Below are 19747 nucleotides of genomic sequence, written 5' to 3' on the forward strand. Positions count from 1 at the left end.
ATCTAAAGGTAGAGGAGGCCTGGGATTACTTTAAATCAAAGCTGCAAAAGCTATCGGAAGCCTGTATCCCAAGAAAGGGGAAAAAATTCATAGGAAGGAGTTGTAGACCAAGCATCTTAGAGGTGAATAAGAAGAAGCAGAAAGCATACAGGGAGTGGAAGATGGGAGGGATCAGCAAGGAAAGCTACCTAATTGAGGTCAGAACATGTAGGGATAAAGTGAGACAGGCTAAAAGTCAAGTAGAGTTGGACCTTGCAAAGGGAATTAAAACCAACAGTAAAAGGTTCTATAGCCATATAACTAAGAAGAAAAACTAAAAAAAAAAAAGTAGTGGGGCCACTAAACACTGAGGATGGAGTGGAGGTTAAAGATAATCTAGGCATGGGCCACTATCTAAACAAATACTTTGCCTCAGTCTTTAATAAGGCTAAAGAGGATCTTAGTAGCATGACAAATGGGAATGAGGATATAGAGGTAGATATTACCATATCTGAGGTAGAAGCAAAACTGAAACAGCTTAATGGGACTAAATCGGGGGGCCCAGATAATATTCATCCAAGAATATTAAAGGAATTGGCACCTGAAATTGCAAGCCCATTAGCAAGAATTTTTAATGAATCTGTGAACTCAGGAGTAGTACCGAATGATTGGAGAATTGCTAATATAGTTCCTATTTTTAAGAAAGGAAAAAAAACTACAGGCCAGTTAGACATCTGTAGTATGCAAGGTCCTGGAAAAAACTTTGAAGGAGAAATTAGTTAAGGACATTGAAGTCAATGGTAAATGAGACAAAATACAACATGGTTTTACAAAAGGTAGGTCGTGCCAAACCAACCTGATCTCCTTTTTTGAAAAAGTAACAATTTTTTTAGATAAAGGAAATGCAGTGGATCTAATTTACCTAGATTTCAGTAAGGCATTTGATACCGTGCCACATGGGGAATTATTAGTTAAATTGGAGAAGATGGGGATCAATATGAACATCAAAAGGTGGATAAGGAATTGGTTAAAGGGGAGACTGCAACGGGTCCTACTGAAAGGCGAATTGTCAGGTTGGAGGGAGGTTACCAATGGAGTTCCTCAGGGATTGGTTCTGGCACCAATCTTTTTATTACTGACCTTGGCACAAAAAGTGGGAGTGTGCTAATAAAGTTTGCAGATGATACAAAGCTGGGAGGTATTGCCAATTCGGAGAAGGAGCGGGATATTATACAGGAGGATCTGGATGACATTGTAAACTGGAGTAATACTAATAGGATGAAATTTAATAGTGAGAAGTGTAAGGTTATGCATTTAGGGATTAATAACAAGAATTTTAGTTATAAGTTGGGGACGCATCAATTAGAAGTAACGGAAGAGAAGGACCTTGGAGTATTGGTTGATGTGATATGGCTGTGAAAAAAGCTAATGTGGTTTTGGGATGCATCAAGAGAGGCATTTCCATTAGGGATAAGGAGGTTTTAGTACCATTATACAAGGCACTGGTGAGACCTCACCTAGAATACTGTGTGCAGTTCTGGTCTCCCATGTTTAAAAAGGATGAATTCAAACTGGAGCAGGTACAGAGAAGGGCTACTAGGATGATCCGAGGAATGGAAAACTTGTCTTATGAAAGGAGACTCAAGAAGCTTGGCTTGTTTAGCCTAACTAAAAGAAGGTTGAGGGGAGATATGATTGCTCTCTATAAATATATCAGAGGGATAAATACAGGAGAGGGAGAGGAATTATTTAAGCTCAGCACCAATGTGGACACAAGAACAAATGGGTATAAACTGGCCACCAGGAAGTTTAGACTTGAAATCAGACCAAGGTTTCTAACCATCAGAGGAGTGAAGTTTTGGAATAGCCTTCCAAGGGAAGCAGTGGGGGCAAAAGATCTATCTGGCTTTAAGATTCTACTCGATAAATTTATGGAGGAGATGGTATGATGGGATAATGGGATTTTGGTAAGTAATTGATCTTTAAATATTCAGGGTAAATAGGACTAATCCTCTGAGATGGGATATTAGATGGATGGGATCCGAGTTACCCAGGAAAGAATTTTCTGTAGTATCTGGCTGGTGAATCTTGCCCATATGCTCAGGGTTTAGCTGATTTCCATATTTGGGGTCGGGAAGGAATTTTCCTCCAGGGCAGATTGGAGAGGCCCTGGAGGTTTTTTGCCTTCCTCTGTAGCATGGGGCATGGGTGACTTGAGGGAGGCTTCTCTGCTCCTTGAAGTCTTTGAACCATGATTTAAGGACTTCAATAGCCCAGACATGAGTGAGGTTTTTCATAGGAGTGGGTGGGTGAGATTCTGTGGCCTACGCTGTGCCGGAGGTCGGACTAGATGATCAGAATGGTCCCTTCTGACCTTAGTATCTATGAATCTATGACTTATTTTGTTTAGGAGAACCCATCCTCAACATACAGGGTTCTGAAGACTATCCACCTTCAAGATCACCATCATTTTCTATAGTTTCAGAGTTATCTGCCAATGATAGTGTTTCAGTCACATCATGTAGTCACATAGCCACAGTATATCACCTGTAGCAAAAAGAAAACCGCCAATATCCAGAAACAACCATAGATAAATTTGTGATAAGAACAAGCAGATTACAAAAAGAGGTAATTAATGAAAGAAACTGCCCAGTTTGTTTATGCAACAAACTCTCCTTTCTGTATGATTGAGAACCCACACTTCATTAACATGGTTCAGTCATTAAGACCAGAATGCAGTCCACCCAACAAAGCAGATGTCACAGGCAAATAGCTGGATAAAGTGTATGAAAGAGAAATTGAGCAGTGTGCAAAAGGTCCAGAGCAGGGGTGGCCAACCTGAGCTTGAGAGAGAGCCAGAGTTTATCAATGTACATTGCCGAATAGCCACAGCAATATGTCAGCAGCTCCCCACCACCTCCCACCCACCTGCAGCCTGCCGCTCAGAGCCTCCCCCTCCCTCCATGCACCTCCTGATGAGATGTTTCATGGCATGCAGGAGGCTCGAGGGGCAAGGGGAGGAGCAAGGGCACAGCAGACTTGGGGAAGGGGTGAGTGGGGGCAGGGCCTGAAGCAGAGCCAGGAGTTGAGCAGTGAGCAACCCCCCGGCACATTGGAAAGTTGGTGCCTGTAGCTCCAGCCCTGGAGTCTGTGCCAATACAAGGAGCCACATATTAAACTTCTGAAGAGCTGCATGTGGCTCCAGAGCCACAGGTTAGCCACCCTTGGTCTAGAGGGTAAAATTGTTAACCTGAGTCTTGATAGGTGGAGCAATGTCCACAATGATCTGTTGTCACACAAGCACATACAACAGGAAGAAGGGAATGTCTTCCTTACAGAAACAATTGATACATCAGGAAATGCACACAGCAGAATACTTACAAGTAGCAGCAGTAAAAGCTATAACAAAACTGAAAAATTCAAATGTCTAGAACACAGCTCGGTCATAGACAGTGCTGCAAATTTATCCAAGATGAGAAGAAATTTAGAAGAGAGTCCCAAGCTAACAACACAGATGCATCAAATGAGCACTGCAACTGTTAGCCAAAGACTTCAGTGTTCCAGAAATAAAGGCTGTTTTTGAAATTGGTTGTTATGGAAGTATTTTGCACTTTGCAGCAGCTGCTCTGGAAAAAAAAAAGTGCAAGGAACCAGGCTAACTCTCGCACGAGATGTGCGATGGAACTCAGTAGTGGACAGTTTTGAGCACTATATCAAGAACTGGCCTAATCTGATGACAGTTTGAACAAAATGGTGAAAAAAATAGATGGCACTGTCACAGCCAAAGTTCTCAGCATTGGGCATAAGAGAAATGCTGAACATATGCCGAGTACCCTGAAGCCTATTTCTGTAGCCTTGAACAAAATGCAGGGAAACAGCTGTTTTATTGCTGATGAAATTTGGAAGGAACTGAGTGAGATTTAAAAAAAAAAATATGCAATGGACAGTTAAATTACAAGCATTAAAAAAAAAAAACCCAAATGAGACAAGCACTATCTCCAGCTTGTTTTCTTGCAAATATTCTCAATACTTGGTACCAGGGTCACACCTTAACTGCTGAAGAAGAGGAGCTGGCTATGATATGGACATCCAGCAATCATCCTTCCATAATGCCAGCTAGAATAAACTTCAGAGCTAAGGGTGAACCATTCAAGAAATGTTTGATGTTTTAAAGAAAGTCACACCAGTAAACTGGGGGAAGACACTTAAGCACTTGGATTCAGAGACTGTTGAAGCGATAAGCTCACTTTTAACAGCAGTAGCTTCTTCTGCTGGTGTAGAAAGAATATTTTCTTCCTCTGGACCAATTCATTCCAAATTGAGAATTCACTTGGGACCTGAAAAAGTGGGAAAGCTTGTTTCTCTTTTCCAGATTATGAACAAAACAGGAAAATGAAGGTGAAAATGACTGAGTTAGTAGCAGAAGCCAATATTTTAAGTTTCTCATCTTGACCTGATTGATATAGTATATTTAATTTGATTTTTTTAAATATTTCATTTAATTTTACCTAAATTTTAACAAAAACAAACCTGATTTTAAAAAACTTGAGTGTTTAAATTAAAAAATGCATATGCTTGTTTTGTTTAAATATTATGTTTGCTACTGAATACATAACGTTGTTTTAGTTAAATAAAACAAACTAACTATCTGGTGATGTTCTCCTCCTAAAACAGCATGGCAAGAAAATCCTCCAAATATTAATGATTAACCTGTTGAATTGGAGGTAGTTCACCTCCCAATGACTTCATAAATATCTGCTTCAATTATCTTTGGTAAATGAAATAACCAAACAATCATTCATTTTCTGATATAGCTGTAAAACTAATCTGAAAAATTTTCAAAATAAAATCACTTTAAAAATATATAGCGTGTACCTTCTAAAAATGAAATCTACATCTTGGAGTTGTGAAGAATATGTATTAAGGTTATACCAACCAACAAGAATGCACTTTTATGTAGAAATCCATGCTTAAATTGAGTCTTCCTGACTACCGATTTAAATCAAATCCACCCTGACAGAAATGATACGAGAAACAATAGGGGGAAAAAAAATCCTCTTTCATTACTATCTTTATTAATCTGACCCACCATTGTAATTAATACCTGCTTGAACCTTGTTTAATGAGGATGCAATGCCAGCATAGGATCTAGCCAACTTATGCAAAAATTAAGCCATTTTTATTTCTAGTGAGACATTTGCATATTAAGATGTTTCTCTGGAACTAACAGGTCTCTACAGCTTTGAAAGAACACTTCCAAATACTTCTTCTTGGGTAAGCACAATTGGTCCCAGAAGCCCTTTCACACACTGAAAAGCAGCCTACTCGCAGCCAATAGGTTTTGAATGAAAAGTCTATCTTAAAATGACAAAACTTTAGGCCAAGTTCTGTTCACAGATGTCCATTTGTAGCTTCCATGGACTACAGTTGGAGCTGTATGCATGCAATATTTGGCTTTAAATCTATACTCATTGAAAGGTGTTTTACAAAACAAAAGTTGTAAAAAAATGTGAAATCTAACGTAATGATAAAATTAGGTACTTTATACCTCAAACCACCAAGAGCATTCCACACATAAATTTACCTTGATTTAATCTTTGTTTTTAAAGCAACTTTATACAGTCTCCTTATTCCTCTTCCACATTTAAAAATAAATAAATAAAAATAAGACGTATTCTAATTGTCTCTTGCACTACAGGATGCTGCAAGGTCATCTACAAAATGCTACGATGCAACATTGCACAGGCTTGGCTATTGGGTGGGGACTTTGTTTTGGGGAGGAGTGAGATGGGTTTTTTAGAATATTGCATGGTTCTGATTTAATTTTGGTTTGTATACCAAGTGAATATTAACATTTATAAGGGAGGAGTTCAGGAACATAATTAAAATTCTCACTTTTTAAACAGATGTTCACAATACCCTAAATTGCTAGAACTGGGCAAAAAATGACATTGCCTACCCTGCCGCTCACCCACTCCCCACCCCTTATTGAGATAATATATTATCTCCTTGTCAGTCAACTGAATTAAAAAACAAGGGTAATTTCTTTCTGCATCTAAGTCTTCTTTGGATCAGCTATAAAAATAAAACATGCACAGAACAAACAATAGCTTTATTGTAAAGTTTGTGTCACGTTTAAATATAGAAGATTTTATAAACCCTTTTCTTGGCTTGTCCACAGTTTCTAAGCTGAGCATGATAAGGGAGGTTATGACTAAGCTATGCAATGATGCCATAAAAAGAAAGACTCCCTTATTTTCACAATACTGACGACATGAGACATTGCCTTAATGATGTTGCCAGGATTATAGTTGAAATGGCACAAGTGGGAAACTAGGCTAATATGAAATGCACCTCAATAAAAGAGGGTGCTACACAAGGCCCAAAGTGCTACTTGATTCCCAGTTCAAGTCTTTACATGAGTCTCATGAAATGTGCAGGGTCTTGTGCAGATCCTCTATACTGAGATGGAGTTAAAACTCACCATAATCAGCAGGTCTGAAATTTAGATTTTTGAAAAAAAAAAAAAAAAAACACTGAAACTATGAGAAAAATACATAGACATTGCTCTTTAAAAATACTGGTTTCCTGTGCCAGTCTGAAACACACGAGGACACATTCTTATCTCAGTTACATTGGTGTACTATAATCCAATGGAGCTACACCAGATTTACACCAGTGTAAATGATAATAAACCTGGTTCTCATTCTCTATATAAATGAGAGTCTCCAAGCAGCGTGGTACATTCAAAATCACATGAAAGTAGTAATAAAATGAGAAATTTATCATTAACATAAGTAATAAGCAAATTTTAGTGCAAAAGTGCTGGGAAAGTAGCACTTGAAGATGTTGCTTTGAAAACCGTTTGTAGAAATAAGAAATGGGTCAGATAGAAAAAGGTGTAACCCTAATGTGTTAATACACAAACTACTCAAATGAATAATTTATAAATTATTCAAATGTTTAAAATGAACAAAATGTAAGTGCCATAACTTTTTATAAGCTTACTAATGGCAAGCACAACTGTTAAATGAACTGCAATTTAAGGAAGATAATGCAATACATTAGGAAATAAACATTTCTCCTTATTAATGAAGACATTTACCCCAGGACCCGTACAAGATTTTCTGTGCTGCTTAATCCATGTATGATCTTTGCACTGGGGAGAAAAGGAGAGGTACTGAACTCCCATGTAGGGGGCACAGATGAATTGATGAATTCATTGTCAAGTCCTGACAAGGTACAAGAAATTACCCCCTCCAAAGTAATAGTCTCATCCAATGTTATGCCCAACAGACATGAGTTTAAGTCAGCTCTGTCCCGGAAAGCCGTTTAGCAGTTCAGGAGCATTCTAATTATTTTATTTTTTTATTTTTTTAAAGTTATGACCTTTTTGGAAAAAGGTTTCTATGCAGTCTGAATGGCCAGTAGAAAATGCCCAGGCCCTGGGATTTCAATTTCTAGAACACTGGTGTAAACAATTTATCAAATATTTGTGAATGCTGCACTTTGTAAAGCTGTTATATGTTCAAAGTATAAAATATAAGAAGGGCCATTAAGCAGGCAGTGTTCTCATCCTGCTCTGAAAAGAGTAAACACACTCAGAATACTGAAACAGGGGTTGGTGTTTTAATTCTGTTAAAAAAAAAAAAAAAAAGCTAAGAGTACTGGATTATTCAATGGTAAAGTGCATTACAAGACCTCTTTCACATTTATTTTATGATGTCACAGAAATTGACTCTGTAAAATGTAGTACTGGTGATTTGTTTTGTACCGAGGCAGAGGGGGTCAAAGGGTTTAGTATGGGGGTGGGCAAACTATGGCTCGGGGGCTGCATCCGGCCCTTGAGCAGGGCTTTCCCTGCCCAGTTGGGGAGTGGGGTCAGGGGCTTGCTCCGCTCCGCACAGCTCCTGGAAGCAGTAGCATGTCCCGCCTCCAGCTCTTACACATAGGGGCAGCCAGGGGGCGCCGCATGCTGCTCCACCCCAAGCACTACCTCTGCAGCTTCCATTATCCAGGAACCATAGCCAATGGGAGCTGCAGAGGTGGCACCTGCAGACGGGGCAGCATGAAGAGCTGCCTGGCTGTGCCTCTGCATAGGAGCTGGAGTATGGACATGCTGATGCTTCCGGGAGCTGCTTAAGGCAAGTGCCACCTGGAGCCTGCACCCCTGGCCCCCTGCTGTACTCCATACCCCTCCCTACCCCTGCACCCCAACCTCCTGCTCCAGCCTTGAGCCTCCTTCCACACCCTGAACTCCTCATTTCTGGCCCTTCCCCAGAGCCCACACTTCCAGCTTGAGCCCTCACCCCCTCCCACACACCAACCCCCAATTTTGTGAGCATTCATGGCCCACCATACAATTTCCATACCAGATGTGACCCTTGGGTCAAAAAGTTTGCCCACCCCGGTTTAGTAGCTGGCAGGAAATGAGAGAAGGATTGCACAGATGTAAAAGGAAGTTGGGGCTTTTCTCACAAGAGGAGGGTTTGGCTGACGGTGGTAGTGATTCAAGGAACTTTGGTCATGGAGGTAAAAGGTAGAACGAACATCTCTCTCATTTACTCCCCTCACACAAGTTTCATTTAGGCCTCAATCCTTCAACACACTGAGCAGCTCCTAGGAGGTGCTGAACACACCTAAGGCCAATATTTAAGCACCACTGGCATTCACAAAACCACTGCTCAGCTGCCACCTAAGCCTGGAAGCACTTGAAGCTTCCACTGGTAAAGTCCCATAGGAGCCTAAATTTTTGCCACTGAGCCACCTAAATCCTGACAGCACCGAGTTGCTCAGCACTTAACTCATGCTGAAACCCCAGCAGGATTCACAAGCTAGGGGTCTCCCCTGCTCTGATTAGCTTGCCTGCAGGGCTGGATCCAGTAGGCATGTTCAGAGCACACTTAACATGAAAGATGGGGGAAGGAGATGGGGGTTCAGAAGGTTAGAGCACACACTCAGGGGGTGGGATACTGGGGTTCAAATCCTACATGCCTGATGTGGAACAGAGATTCAAATCTAGGTCCACCCCCACCTCGGTGAGTGCCTAGTCACTCATCATCTCTCTCTCTCTCTGGCCCCAAGAATAATTTAATTATACAAAGTGGAACAGCTTCAACACCAGGAGAGGTTGCATGAGACCTTCGCCATACTGGGCGATACGATATTTATAAGGGCACACTCCTGGGTCGGGGGGGGGGGGGAGAGATGGGTACCACTACCACTTTTTCCTCCTCTACACAAAGAGCATAAGCCAGGCCAGTCCCTCACTTCCGGAGAGGGTTCATGGCTGTGAATCCCAAGTAGAGAGAAGTACCTCCCTCTGACCCAGATTTAGGCCACACACCTCCTCAGCCTCTCTTTCTAGCTAGTTTAGGCAGCTCCCCACTCAGACCCTTAAAAAAGGGAATGAATAGAAGCCAGCATGCTAACTCTTCCCAGGCACTGTATGGGGCACTTTGGCACCTAACTTCCTGTTAGGAGCAGGGTACCCAACTATGCAACAGTGTACCTAACCTAATACAAGTTAGCCACAACATCAAGCATTGCAATGCCTACATCCCACTTATGAATCTAGCCCTGAAAGTACAAGACCCTCGTTACAAATAATCACACTTGGTTACAGAACTTATTTCTTCCTTGCAAAGGAGGCTTTGCTCAGAGTTTTGCTGTCACAGATAGATATGACCGTTTTCATGAAGTGAAATCTGCTCATGGAAATAATGAAGTTTTGCCTTGGATATAGTGTGCAAAAATTTCAGTTTCTATGTATGAATCTTTGGATAGTGAAAACTAGCAATGTTACAATGCTCTATAAGCGGTGTTCAGTATTAAAGTCATACAGCAACACTGTTATTTCACCTATAGACATCCCAGGAAATATTCTATCACACAAGATCCAGCTGTTCCCCTTGGAATGATGAGCTCCTTATTGAAGACAGACTCCACATTACTGAAGTTATTGCAGTCATTTATATATGCCTCTCCCAACTTCAGTGGGAGTTTTTCCTTGAGTAAAGAAAATGGAACTGCCAGTTCCACATCTCAAACTAGAAAAATGACCAACTAGTTCCTTAATTGCTCTCTCCTTGTGATCCAACAAATCAAGGTAATGGTTATTTGTTCTCCTTTCAGCAAAAAACAACAAATGAAAGATCCGTGCTCCCCCCAAGCTCTTATTTTTTGTTCACAGTATAAATTAGGATTCACAGAAGCAATTTCTCTCAGCTATTTTTAGTTTGCTAAAGTAAGTTATTTTGGATTTATCCTTAGGACACCATACTTAGTGGCAAGTTGCTCTTTGTTAAACTAACATTTGTACTTTGTTGTGCATTAAAAAAGTAAAATGAAAAAACGTAGTTATGAATATAATGCCATTAACCACCTTGGATCAAGGCAAAATACAGTATGGAAGTCCTTTCTAGATTCCCATTCTTGAATCATTTAATGCATTTTAAAAGCAAATAGATTTAACAGCTATTAAAATATGAAGAAAGCATGTCATTTACAAATATATATTGCTTTGAGACTTACTGGCAAGCAATCCAACTCCACTTGCAAGGGATCCAATCCAAGCAGTCTTTCCTTTCCCCTCTCCAAAAGTATCCAGCCATTCTAGATACAAGACTCCAACTGCTAATGGAGACCCATAACAGAAGAACTGAGTAAAGAAGGAAACAAGGACAATCACCCAGCCCCATCCACCATCTGGCGACTTCAGCAATACCATTTTCTAGTGCCGGCTCTGTACAAAGCAGAGAACAAACAAAAACATTCATATTTTTCTATTGTACTAGTTCGTTTTTCAAAATGTGGCCACCGTGGCTTTATGCGGCCACCAGGGGCTTTTTGTGCAGCCACTACAGCCTCCTGGGCAGTAATGGGCAGGGGCAAAACATAAGCTCCTCCCACTCCCTCCTTGTTGCTCCTGGATGCACCACCTCTGGAGAGGTATGGGATATAACACTGCAGGAGTGAGGTGTGAGTTCTTGACCCACATTGAGGGGAGGGGGTTTGGGTGTCAGGCTCCAGCAGGAACTTCAGGAACCTGGGACTTCAGGAACCTGAACTTGTGGCCCCGGGGTCCAACCGTGGGGCAGTGGGTGTTGACCTGTGCCCCTTCCCTCCCACCGGCGCTAGCTGTGTGGCCCTGGACTCCAGGTGTGGAACTTCAGCCTCCAGCCCCTGGTTCCAGCTGCATGGCAGCAGGTGCTGGCTCCCAGGGCTCCAGGCACACAATAGCAGGTGCTGGGCACAGGCTCTAAGCACGGGGCTTTGGGTGCCAACTCCTGGGTTTGGCCACAGGGCAGCAGGTGCTGACCCACAGCTCTGGCCACAGAGCTTCATTTGGCTCTGTCCCCCCCATCCCCCAGTTCCAGCCGTGCAGTGGCAGGCGCTGACCCTGGGCTCCCACCATGCAGCCCTAGCCCCGGTACTGATCAAACTTCAAACACTCCTTGGCATCTCTTATAAAACATGCACAAGATGTAACAATACACAAAATGTCAGTGATAAGCCATACATTTTATTATATGCATGCACACACAATCACTTTTTTAAAATTATTCTTCAACCTGGTGGTGCCTTAGTTACTATAAGTCCAATTGTACAGGGCTCAGGAGGAGGGAAAAATTAAGATAAAACTGTTCCAAAAACAAAACTAGCTTTCTGAAAATTAAAAAAGTCACAGGTTCGACTAACATTTTGAGGCTAGAAATGAGTACTTGGCCCTTATGGAAAGTGGGATAAATTTCACTTTCCAATGGCATAGGGTTCACTTTTTAACCCATGCAACACCAGGAAGTATCAGACACTAACGATACTTACGTATACAAAGCTGGTCATGCAGCCCCAGACTTAATCTTGCCCACCCTAGACCTCAGGAGGTGTAATTGTGTGGGAGGGATATTCCATATTTGGGGCAGAAGTAATAGAAGAACTGGAAACAGCCCTCTGCTCATTCCTGCAGACGAAATGACATCTACAGCACTGGAACCATCAAAACCACCACCTTAACTTTATTGCTTTTATGCGCTTTGGGAGCCTCACAACCAGCAGGTGTAAGTTTCCTAAATTGCACATAAATGCTATATGTACCAGAAAAAACTTGATCATGATTGAATACAAGTTTCTTAAGACCTCCCTCAGAGCTGCCACACTACGCATAGGTCTTAAGATGCGCATCACTAATGAGTATTTTGGGAAGGGTACATCTGACTTGTGTAGACTTCTTGAATGCCAGAACAGCTAGCTATACATTTAGCAGCCCTGCAAGATTCCTCATGTAGGAAAACTCCTTTTAGTAACTGATTGCTCACAGCTGACCAAAAGCACAATCCATCCTCCCCTAGGCCAACAAATACAAAATTTGGAGTTTCCAGGCTAAGCTATTTTAAAGTCATGAAGAGTGACTAGATAAATCACTACAGAGGCGACTAGGAGAAGTAAAATGTGTCCCAGTAGTTAGTGCCTGGGACTAGTATGCAGGAAGCCTAAGTTCTAATCCTTCCATGGATGACCTTGGGCAAGTCACTTCACCATTCTGTCTCTCAGTTTTCCCATTGTAAAATGGTCATAATGATACTGACCTCCTTTGTAAAGTGCTTTCAGATCTACGTACACATTGCCTAAGTAGAACTGGGTATTAAGTTTAAATCACTGGGAAGAAGGTTGCTGTGATAGCGTTCTAGTCAAGTGAGAAACAAAAACAGCAGCAGAAAAGAAATTTAGAGCATGTCTGCAAATCAAGCAACATGGGGAATGTTTACTTTTTCTTCTCTATTAAAAGTTCAAAAATATTTTACAAAAATTTAAAAAACAAGACAATTTAAATGCTAAGAATTACATACCTCAAGTGAAAATTCAATTAAGAAATACATTATGGAAAGCTCCAAGTCAATATATTTTTACAAATATTCATTACTGAAACATGGAAAATAGTGGGACTAGAAATGCAATTGATTTAAGTAGTACACTACTTACAGAAGATGGTCTAGACTCTTTCAACCTTCTAGAATATATTACTCCAGTTCCACTTGGTAATTCTACCTGTGGGCAAAATAGATTAAAAAAAAAAAAGTTCAGCACAAACAGCTGATAGGTAACGTAGGTAAAACAAATATGAAAGTCTGATCTCTTGGTGAAGGCTTGATCCTTTTTAAAAAACACTAAATAGGAACTTCAAAACTTTATCTGAGTGGAGAAACACTGGCCCTCTCTTGATCAATTAGGGGCTGACAGCAACCTTGGACCCAAGAAGAGCAAGAATACAGGCCAACAAACATAAAACAAAAACTTTGACCCTCTAGGACTCTTTGGGAATGATTTACAGGGTAATAAGAGGACAAACTGTCTTAAGAATATATTACCATCAGTTATAAATCAAGGACTTTTCTTGTATTAAGTTTCTCTTGTAATTTCTTGTTAGTAAGTTTCTCGATATGTTAGCTGCTATCAACTCTATTATTTGAATGCAGATGCATCATCATATAATCTAAGACAATGTAGTTTTGATCAACAGCATTTAAAAATACACATTCTGTAGTCAGAATCCTTCAAATTATATAAAATGGGACCTTCTCATTTCTGCAAAAGATTACACACACAACTACCGAAGGGTTTGCAGAAATCCTCTTGTATTAAAATACCATCCATGATTTGCAGTTTTGTGCTCAACACGAACAGCAAGTGGTGCAAGAAAGGACACTTTGCAGACACAAAACAGGGAAGTGCTCAGAAAATTTAAAAAACAAAAACAAAACAAAACTAGAAGTGCACTTAAAAATGTGGTAAAAATATTTATTCTGCTTTGTTTGCTAACAATCCATACCACAAACAATATTTTTCTACAATGAATATTTTTCCTCTACATTTTAGCAGCAGTGTCAAGCCTTTAATTTCTATTGTGTTGAAGCTCAGAAACTTGGCATAGAGGCTCAGCAAAAATTATTTAAATCAGTTCTTGTTCCAGACAAGAAAAAAAAATTTCTTGGTCAAATGTTTTGTCATGCTCTAATTGAAAAGAAAAAAAAAAAGTGGGGCCGGGGGGAGAGGAAAAGGATTAGAAATCTGGATTAGGTATTCAGCTGAAGTAAATCTGCACAACTCCAGTGACTTTAATGCAACTATGCCAGTTTATACCAGCTGACAATTTGGCTTGCTACACTTTGGAAGCACTTGCTTTGCACAGTGAAGATATCTTTTTTTTTTTTTTGGTAATTAAAATTAAAGCTATTTAATATAGGCACATTATTCTCTTTCCTAAACATACCGTTTGCATTGCAATTAAGTCCTAAACAGAGATCAGTGATGCAAATATTCTATCATTTACATAATAGTTCCATTCACATATCAGATTTTCTTTACTAATAAGACAAAGATATTATGTTGATTTACTATTTTTACCAAGCACAATCAAAGTCTCTAGCAAACTTTATTATGCGATGTCACAAGCTGAAGATCTCCATTGATAAGCCTGATTTTGTTCTCATCCTAAAATACTCGAGTCGTTTCTACTTTAAATTTTGTGTTTCTAAACAGATATTTTTGGTATCTGGATATACCATTTTTGAGATAGGGGGAAAAAAAATTTCTATATTTTATATATGAGAGAGAGAGAGATTGATTAGAAGAAACTGCCAAACTTGAAAAAAACAGCTTGTTCAAGCAACTTCATGTGTAGTTTATTTGTAAGGTCTTGCTGAGATCAAGAGCACAGGACTAACTTTAAAAGTGTGCAGCCATACTTGAGAAGTTAGTTACTCATGGTTGAGCTGGAATCAGAATGTTTCACTGGTATTCATTAAAAGTCAGCTGGAGCCCAAATGACCCAAAGACACCTATTATTTTTTTTTTATTTTTTTTTTTTTATTATTATTAAAGCTAAGTCTCTGGTCCTTTTCCTTGAAAAAAAGGAAACGGCCTTCAAAGTCTAAACATATTAGCAGAAAGTTTGTCAGTGATTACTTTGAAACCAAAAAACACACCAAAAAAACCTCTTTCTTGCCATTCTTACAAGCTGCACTCTTACCCAATACACCCCAGCCAGTGACAGCCAGAGATTTACCTCAATTACCAGTTGCTAGCATCTTCTCCAGTCATCACATTGTATAGATGGGGACAGGCAACAATGGAATTTTCATTCTTAGTGCAGTGTCCACAGATACCTACTCCTGCCATCAGTGCTGCCAGGAGAAACCCCCATTACCTAAGTCAGCAAAGGTTCCCTTCACTCTTCCTTGAAGGGATAAAGTCCCATTGATAAGAATGGGAGTACTTGTGGCACCATAGAGACCAACAAATTTATTTGTTAGTCTCTAAGGTGCCACAAGTCCTTCTTTTCTTTTTGCGAATACAGACTAACACGGCTGCTACTCTGAAATTTGAGCATAAGCTTTCGTGAGCTACAGCTCACTTCATCGGATGCATTCAGTGGAAAAATACAGTGGGGAGATGTACACAGAGAACATGAAACAATGGGTGTTACCATACACATTGTAACGAGAGTGATCCGGTAAGGTGAGCTATTACCAGCAGGAGAGTGGGGAGGGAGGGCAGACTTTTGTAGTGATAATCAAGGTGAGCCATTTCCAGCAGTTGACAAGAATGTCTGAGGAAGTGCGTGCGTGGGGGAGGGAATAAACATGGAGAAATAGCTTTACATTGTGTAATGACCCATCCACTCCCAGTCTTTATTCAAGCCTAAGTTAATTGTATCCAGTTTGCAAACTAATTCCAATTCAGCAGTCTCTTGTTGGAGTCTGTTTTTGAAGTTTTTTTTGTTGAAAAATTGCCACTTTTAGGTCTGTAATCAAGTGACCAATGAGATTGAAGCGTTCTCCAACGGTCTTTGAATGTTACAATGTTACAAATCGTCTGATTTGTGTCCTTTTATTCTTTTACGTAAAGAATGTCCAAGTATGACCAATGTACATGGCAGAGGGGCATTGCTGGCACATGGCATACACCACATTGGTGGATGTGCAGGTGAACGAGCCTCTGATGGTATGGCTGATGTGATTAGGCCCTATGATGGTGTCCCCTGAATAGATATGTGGACAGAGTTGGCAACGGGCTTTGTTGCAAGGATAGGTTCCTGGGTTCGTGGTTCTGTTGTGAGGTTGCTGGTGAGTATTTGCTTCAGGTTGGGGGGCTGTCTAAGTGAGGACTGGCCTGTCTCCCAAGATCTGTGAGAGCGATGGGTCATCTTTCAGGATAGGTTGTAGATCCTTGATGATGCGTTGGAGAGGTTTTAATTGGAGGCTGAAGGTGATGGCTAGTGGTGTTCTGTTACCTACTACAGGACAGGCCCAACAAAGAAAGCAACTTCTGGCTCTGTCAATCTGTTTCTTCACTTTAGCAGGTGGGTATTTTAGTTTGTAATCATGCTTGATAGAGATCTTGTAGGTATGTGTGTCTGTCCGAGACAATGCAGTTGTATGCTGTAGACAATGGATTGTGTGGTGTGGTTTGGATGAAAGCTGGAGGCATGTAGGTAGGCATAGCGGCCAGTAGGTTTCCAGTATAGGGTGGTTTTTATGAGACCATAGCTTATTAGCACCATAGTGTCCAGGAAGCGGATGTCTTGTGTGGACTGGTCAGGCTGAGGTGGATGGTGGGATGGAAATTGTTGAAATCATGGTGGAATTCCTCAGGGGCTTCTTTTCCATGGATCCAGATGATGTCGTCCTCAATGCAGTGCAAGTAGAGTAGGGGCATTAGGGGACGAGAGCTGAGGAAGCGTTGTTCTAAGTAGCCATGTACATTGGTCAAACTGGATATTCTCTATGTAAAAGAATAAATGGACACAAATCAGACGTCAAGAATTATAACATTCAAAAACCAGTTGGAGAACGCTTCAATCTCTTTGGTCACTCGATTACAGACCTAAAAGTGGCAATTCTTCAACAAAAAAACTTCAAAAAACAGACTCCAACGAGAGACTGCTGAATTTGAATTAATTTGCAAACTGGATACAATTAACTTAGGCTTGAATAAAGACTGGGAACAGAGGAGTCATTACACAAAGTAAAGCTATTTCCCCATGTTTATTCCCTCCCCCCCACACACACACAGACAGTTCCTCAGATGTTCTTCTCAACTGCTGGAAATGGCCCATCTTGGTCATCACTAAAAAAGTCTGCCCTCTTCCCCCCCCCCCCGATTCTCCTGCTGGTAATAGCTCACCTTACCTGATCACTCTCGTTATAGTGTGCATGGTAACACCCATTGTTTTATGTTCTCTGTGTACATCTCCCCACTGTATTTTCCACTGAATGCATCCGATGAAGTGAGCTGTAGCTCACGAAAGCTTATGCTCTAATAAATTTGTTAGTCTCTAAGGTGCCACAAGTACTCCTTTTCTTTTTGTGGATACAGACCAACACAGCTGCTACTCTGAAAATTGACAAGAGTGTGTCTCCTGAAGGCATTTCTGTGCGCTGGAAAGATTCTGGGAATAAGAACCCCCGTGCCATACTTAGCAACAGCGCTGGAGGGAGGAGGAAGTGACTGTCCATCACTTCCATGTCCCTGGCTGCAGTCTGGTCTCATTGGGGATCTCTCAAAACCAAGCATGGAAGCTATTGTACTTTTTCTGATAGAACCTCCAAAGCTTCCCTGAACAGGGGATATTGAAGTGGAATATTTAGCATCATGCACAGGAGATGCCAGCGGAAGCAGAATCTTCACCAGTACCTCCTTGTCTGGAGATCTGCTGCCTCCACCTGCACGGGAGGCTCTGAAGATTTGTTGCTATTTGTCTCCAGCCCCAGCCCCATGCAGAAGACAGGCAGTAGACTATACAAACACACACCACAAGCAAAGACAAGTAGAATTTTCACACCCACACATAGGAGGGTCAATGACATGTTTTGAGCCAAGACAGAGAAAAAAAAAAAAATGATGGGACCCCAGAAAAAGGGGACAGGAAAAGCTTAAATTAATGGGACCTCAGAAAGACTTAGAAATCATGGAAGTTATGACTTCCATGAATACCATTACTAGGGCCCTACCAAATTCACGGCCGTGAAAAAACACATCACAGACCGTGAAATCTGGTCTCCCGCCCCCATGAAATCTGTATAGTATAGGATAAAAGCACACAAAAGACCATATTTCATGGTGGGGGGGGTGTTGCAAGGTTATTTTGGGGGGCGGTATTACCACCCTTACTTCTGCACTGCCTTCAGAGCTGGGCAGCCAGAGAGAGTTGCAGCTGCTTACTGAGGGCCCAGCTCTGCAGGCAGCAGCACAGAAGTAAGGGTGGCAATACCATACCATGCCATCCTTACTTCTGCGCTGCTGCTGGCGGTGGCTCTGCCTTCAGAGCTGAGATTCCAGCCCACAGCTGCTGCTCTCCAGCTGCCCAGCTCTGAAGGCAGTGCTGCCACCAGCAGCGGCTCAGAAATAAGGACAGCAATACCATGATACCTTTACAACAACTGCTTTTTGGGTTGTAAAGTTGTAAAACAACTGCTTTACAACAACTGCTTTTTGACCCCTACAATTACAAGCAGCCCATGAAATTTCAGATTTAAGTAGCTGAAATCATGAAATTTATGATTTTTAAACCCTATGATCGTGAAATTGACCAAAATGGACTGTGTAACAAATTTGATCAGTGACGTGATTAGGCCCTATGATGGTGTCCCCGGAATAGATATGTGGACACAGTTAGCAACGGGCTTTGTTGCAAGGATAGGTTCCTGGGTTAGTGGTTTTGTTGTGTGGTTGCTGGTGAGTATTTGCTTCAGGTTGGGGGGCTGTCTGTAAGCAAGAACTGGCCTGTCTCCCAAGATCCGTGAAAGTGATGGGTTGTCCTTCAGGATAGGTTGTAGATCCTTGATGATGCGTTGGAGAGGTTTTAATTGGGGGCTGAAGGTGATGCTAGTGGCCTAATCACATCAGCCACACTATCAGAGGCTCCTTCACCTGCACATCTACCAATGTGATATATGCCATCATGTGCCAGCAATGCCTCTCTGCCATGTACATTGGCCAAACTGGACAGTCTCTATGTAAAAGAATAAATGGACACAAGTCAGACGTCAAGAATTATAACATTTAAAAACGAGTCAGAGAACACTTCAATCTCTCTGGTCACTCGATTACAGACTTAAAAGTGGCAATTCTTCAACAAAAAAAAAAACTTCAAAAACAGACTCCAACGAGAGACTGCTGAATTTGAATTAATTTGCAGACTGGATACAATTAACTTAGGCTTGAATAAAGACTGGGAACGGATGAGTCATTACACAAAGTAAAACTCTCTCCCCCTGCTGTTCCTCACACGTTCTTGTCAACTGCTGGAAATGGCCCATCTTGATTGTCACTACAAAAAGTTTCTCTGCTCCCCCACCCCCGCTCTCCTGCTGGTAATAGCTCACCTTACCTGATCACTCGTTAAAGTGTGTATGGTAACACCCATTGTTTCATGTTCTCTGTGTGTATATACATCTCCCCACTGTATTTTCCACTGAATGCATCCAATGATGCGAGCTGTAGCTCACGAAAGCTTATGCTTAAATAAATTTTAGTCTAAGGTGCCACAAGTCCTCCTTTTCTATTTCCCTAGTGACTCCTTTAGATCTATAGAGCTCCTAAACTCACCTTGGCTTCTTCCTTATCAGCTCGGAGCACCTGAAGTGCTGCAGGAATCACCAAACACTGGCAGATCCTGCAGTTATTCTGGCTCCCTATTCAGCTTCCTTGAGTTATTCATTCCCTATCTTGATTTCCGCAGCAGTTCTAGACTTATCATAGAATCATA

The 19747-nt window shown here is 41.2% G+C and overlaps 1 protein-coding gene across 20 annotated transcripts in view; it reads right to left on the reverse strand.

Moving 5' to 3' along the window:
• The window catches only part of SLC16A9 (solute carrier family 16 member 9), a 43314-nt gene that overhangs the window by 13060 nt on the left and 10507 nt on the right, over window positions 1-19747 (reverse strand). For 4 of the 20 annotated variants that reach the window (XM_043519026.1, XM_043519025.1, XM_043519014.1 and 1 more), the window contains exons 2-3: window positions 12961-13026; window positions 10513-10639 (exon numbers count right to left, since the gene is read on the reverse strand). In XM_043519026.1, coding sequence (XP_043374961.1) covers window positions 10513-10639; window positions 12961-13026 — 193 coding nt within the window. Of the gene's footprint in view, window positions 1-10512; window positions 10724-11805; window positions 11942-12960; window positions 13027-19587; window positions 19731-19747 lie in introns of all 20 variants that reach the window. The other 16 variants (XM_043519022.1, XM_038408215.2, XM_043519023.1 and 13 more) reach the window with 9 other exon arrangements.

This window comes from Dermochelys coriacea, chromosome 7 (assembly GCF_009764565.3).
Source record: "Dermochelys coriacea isolate rDerCor1 chromosome 7, rDerCor1.pri.v4, whole genome shotgun sequence".
Classification (NCBI taxonomy): domain Eukaryota; kingdom Metazoa; phylum Chordata; order Testudines; family Dermochelyidae; genus Dermochelys; species Dermochelys coriacea.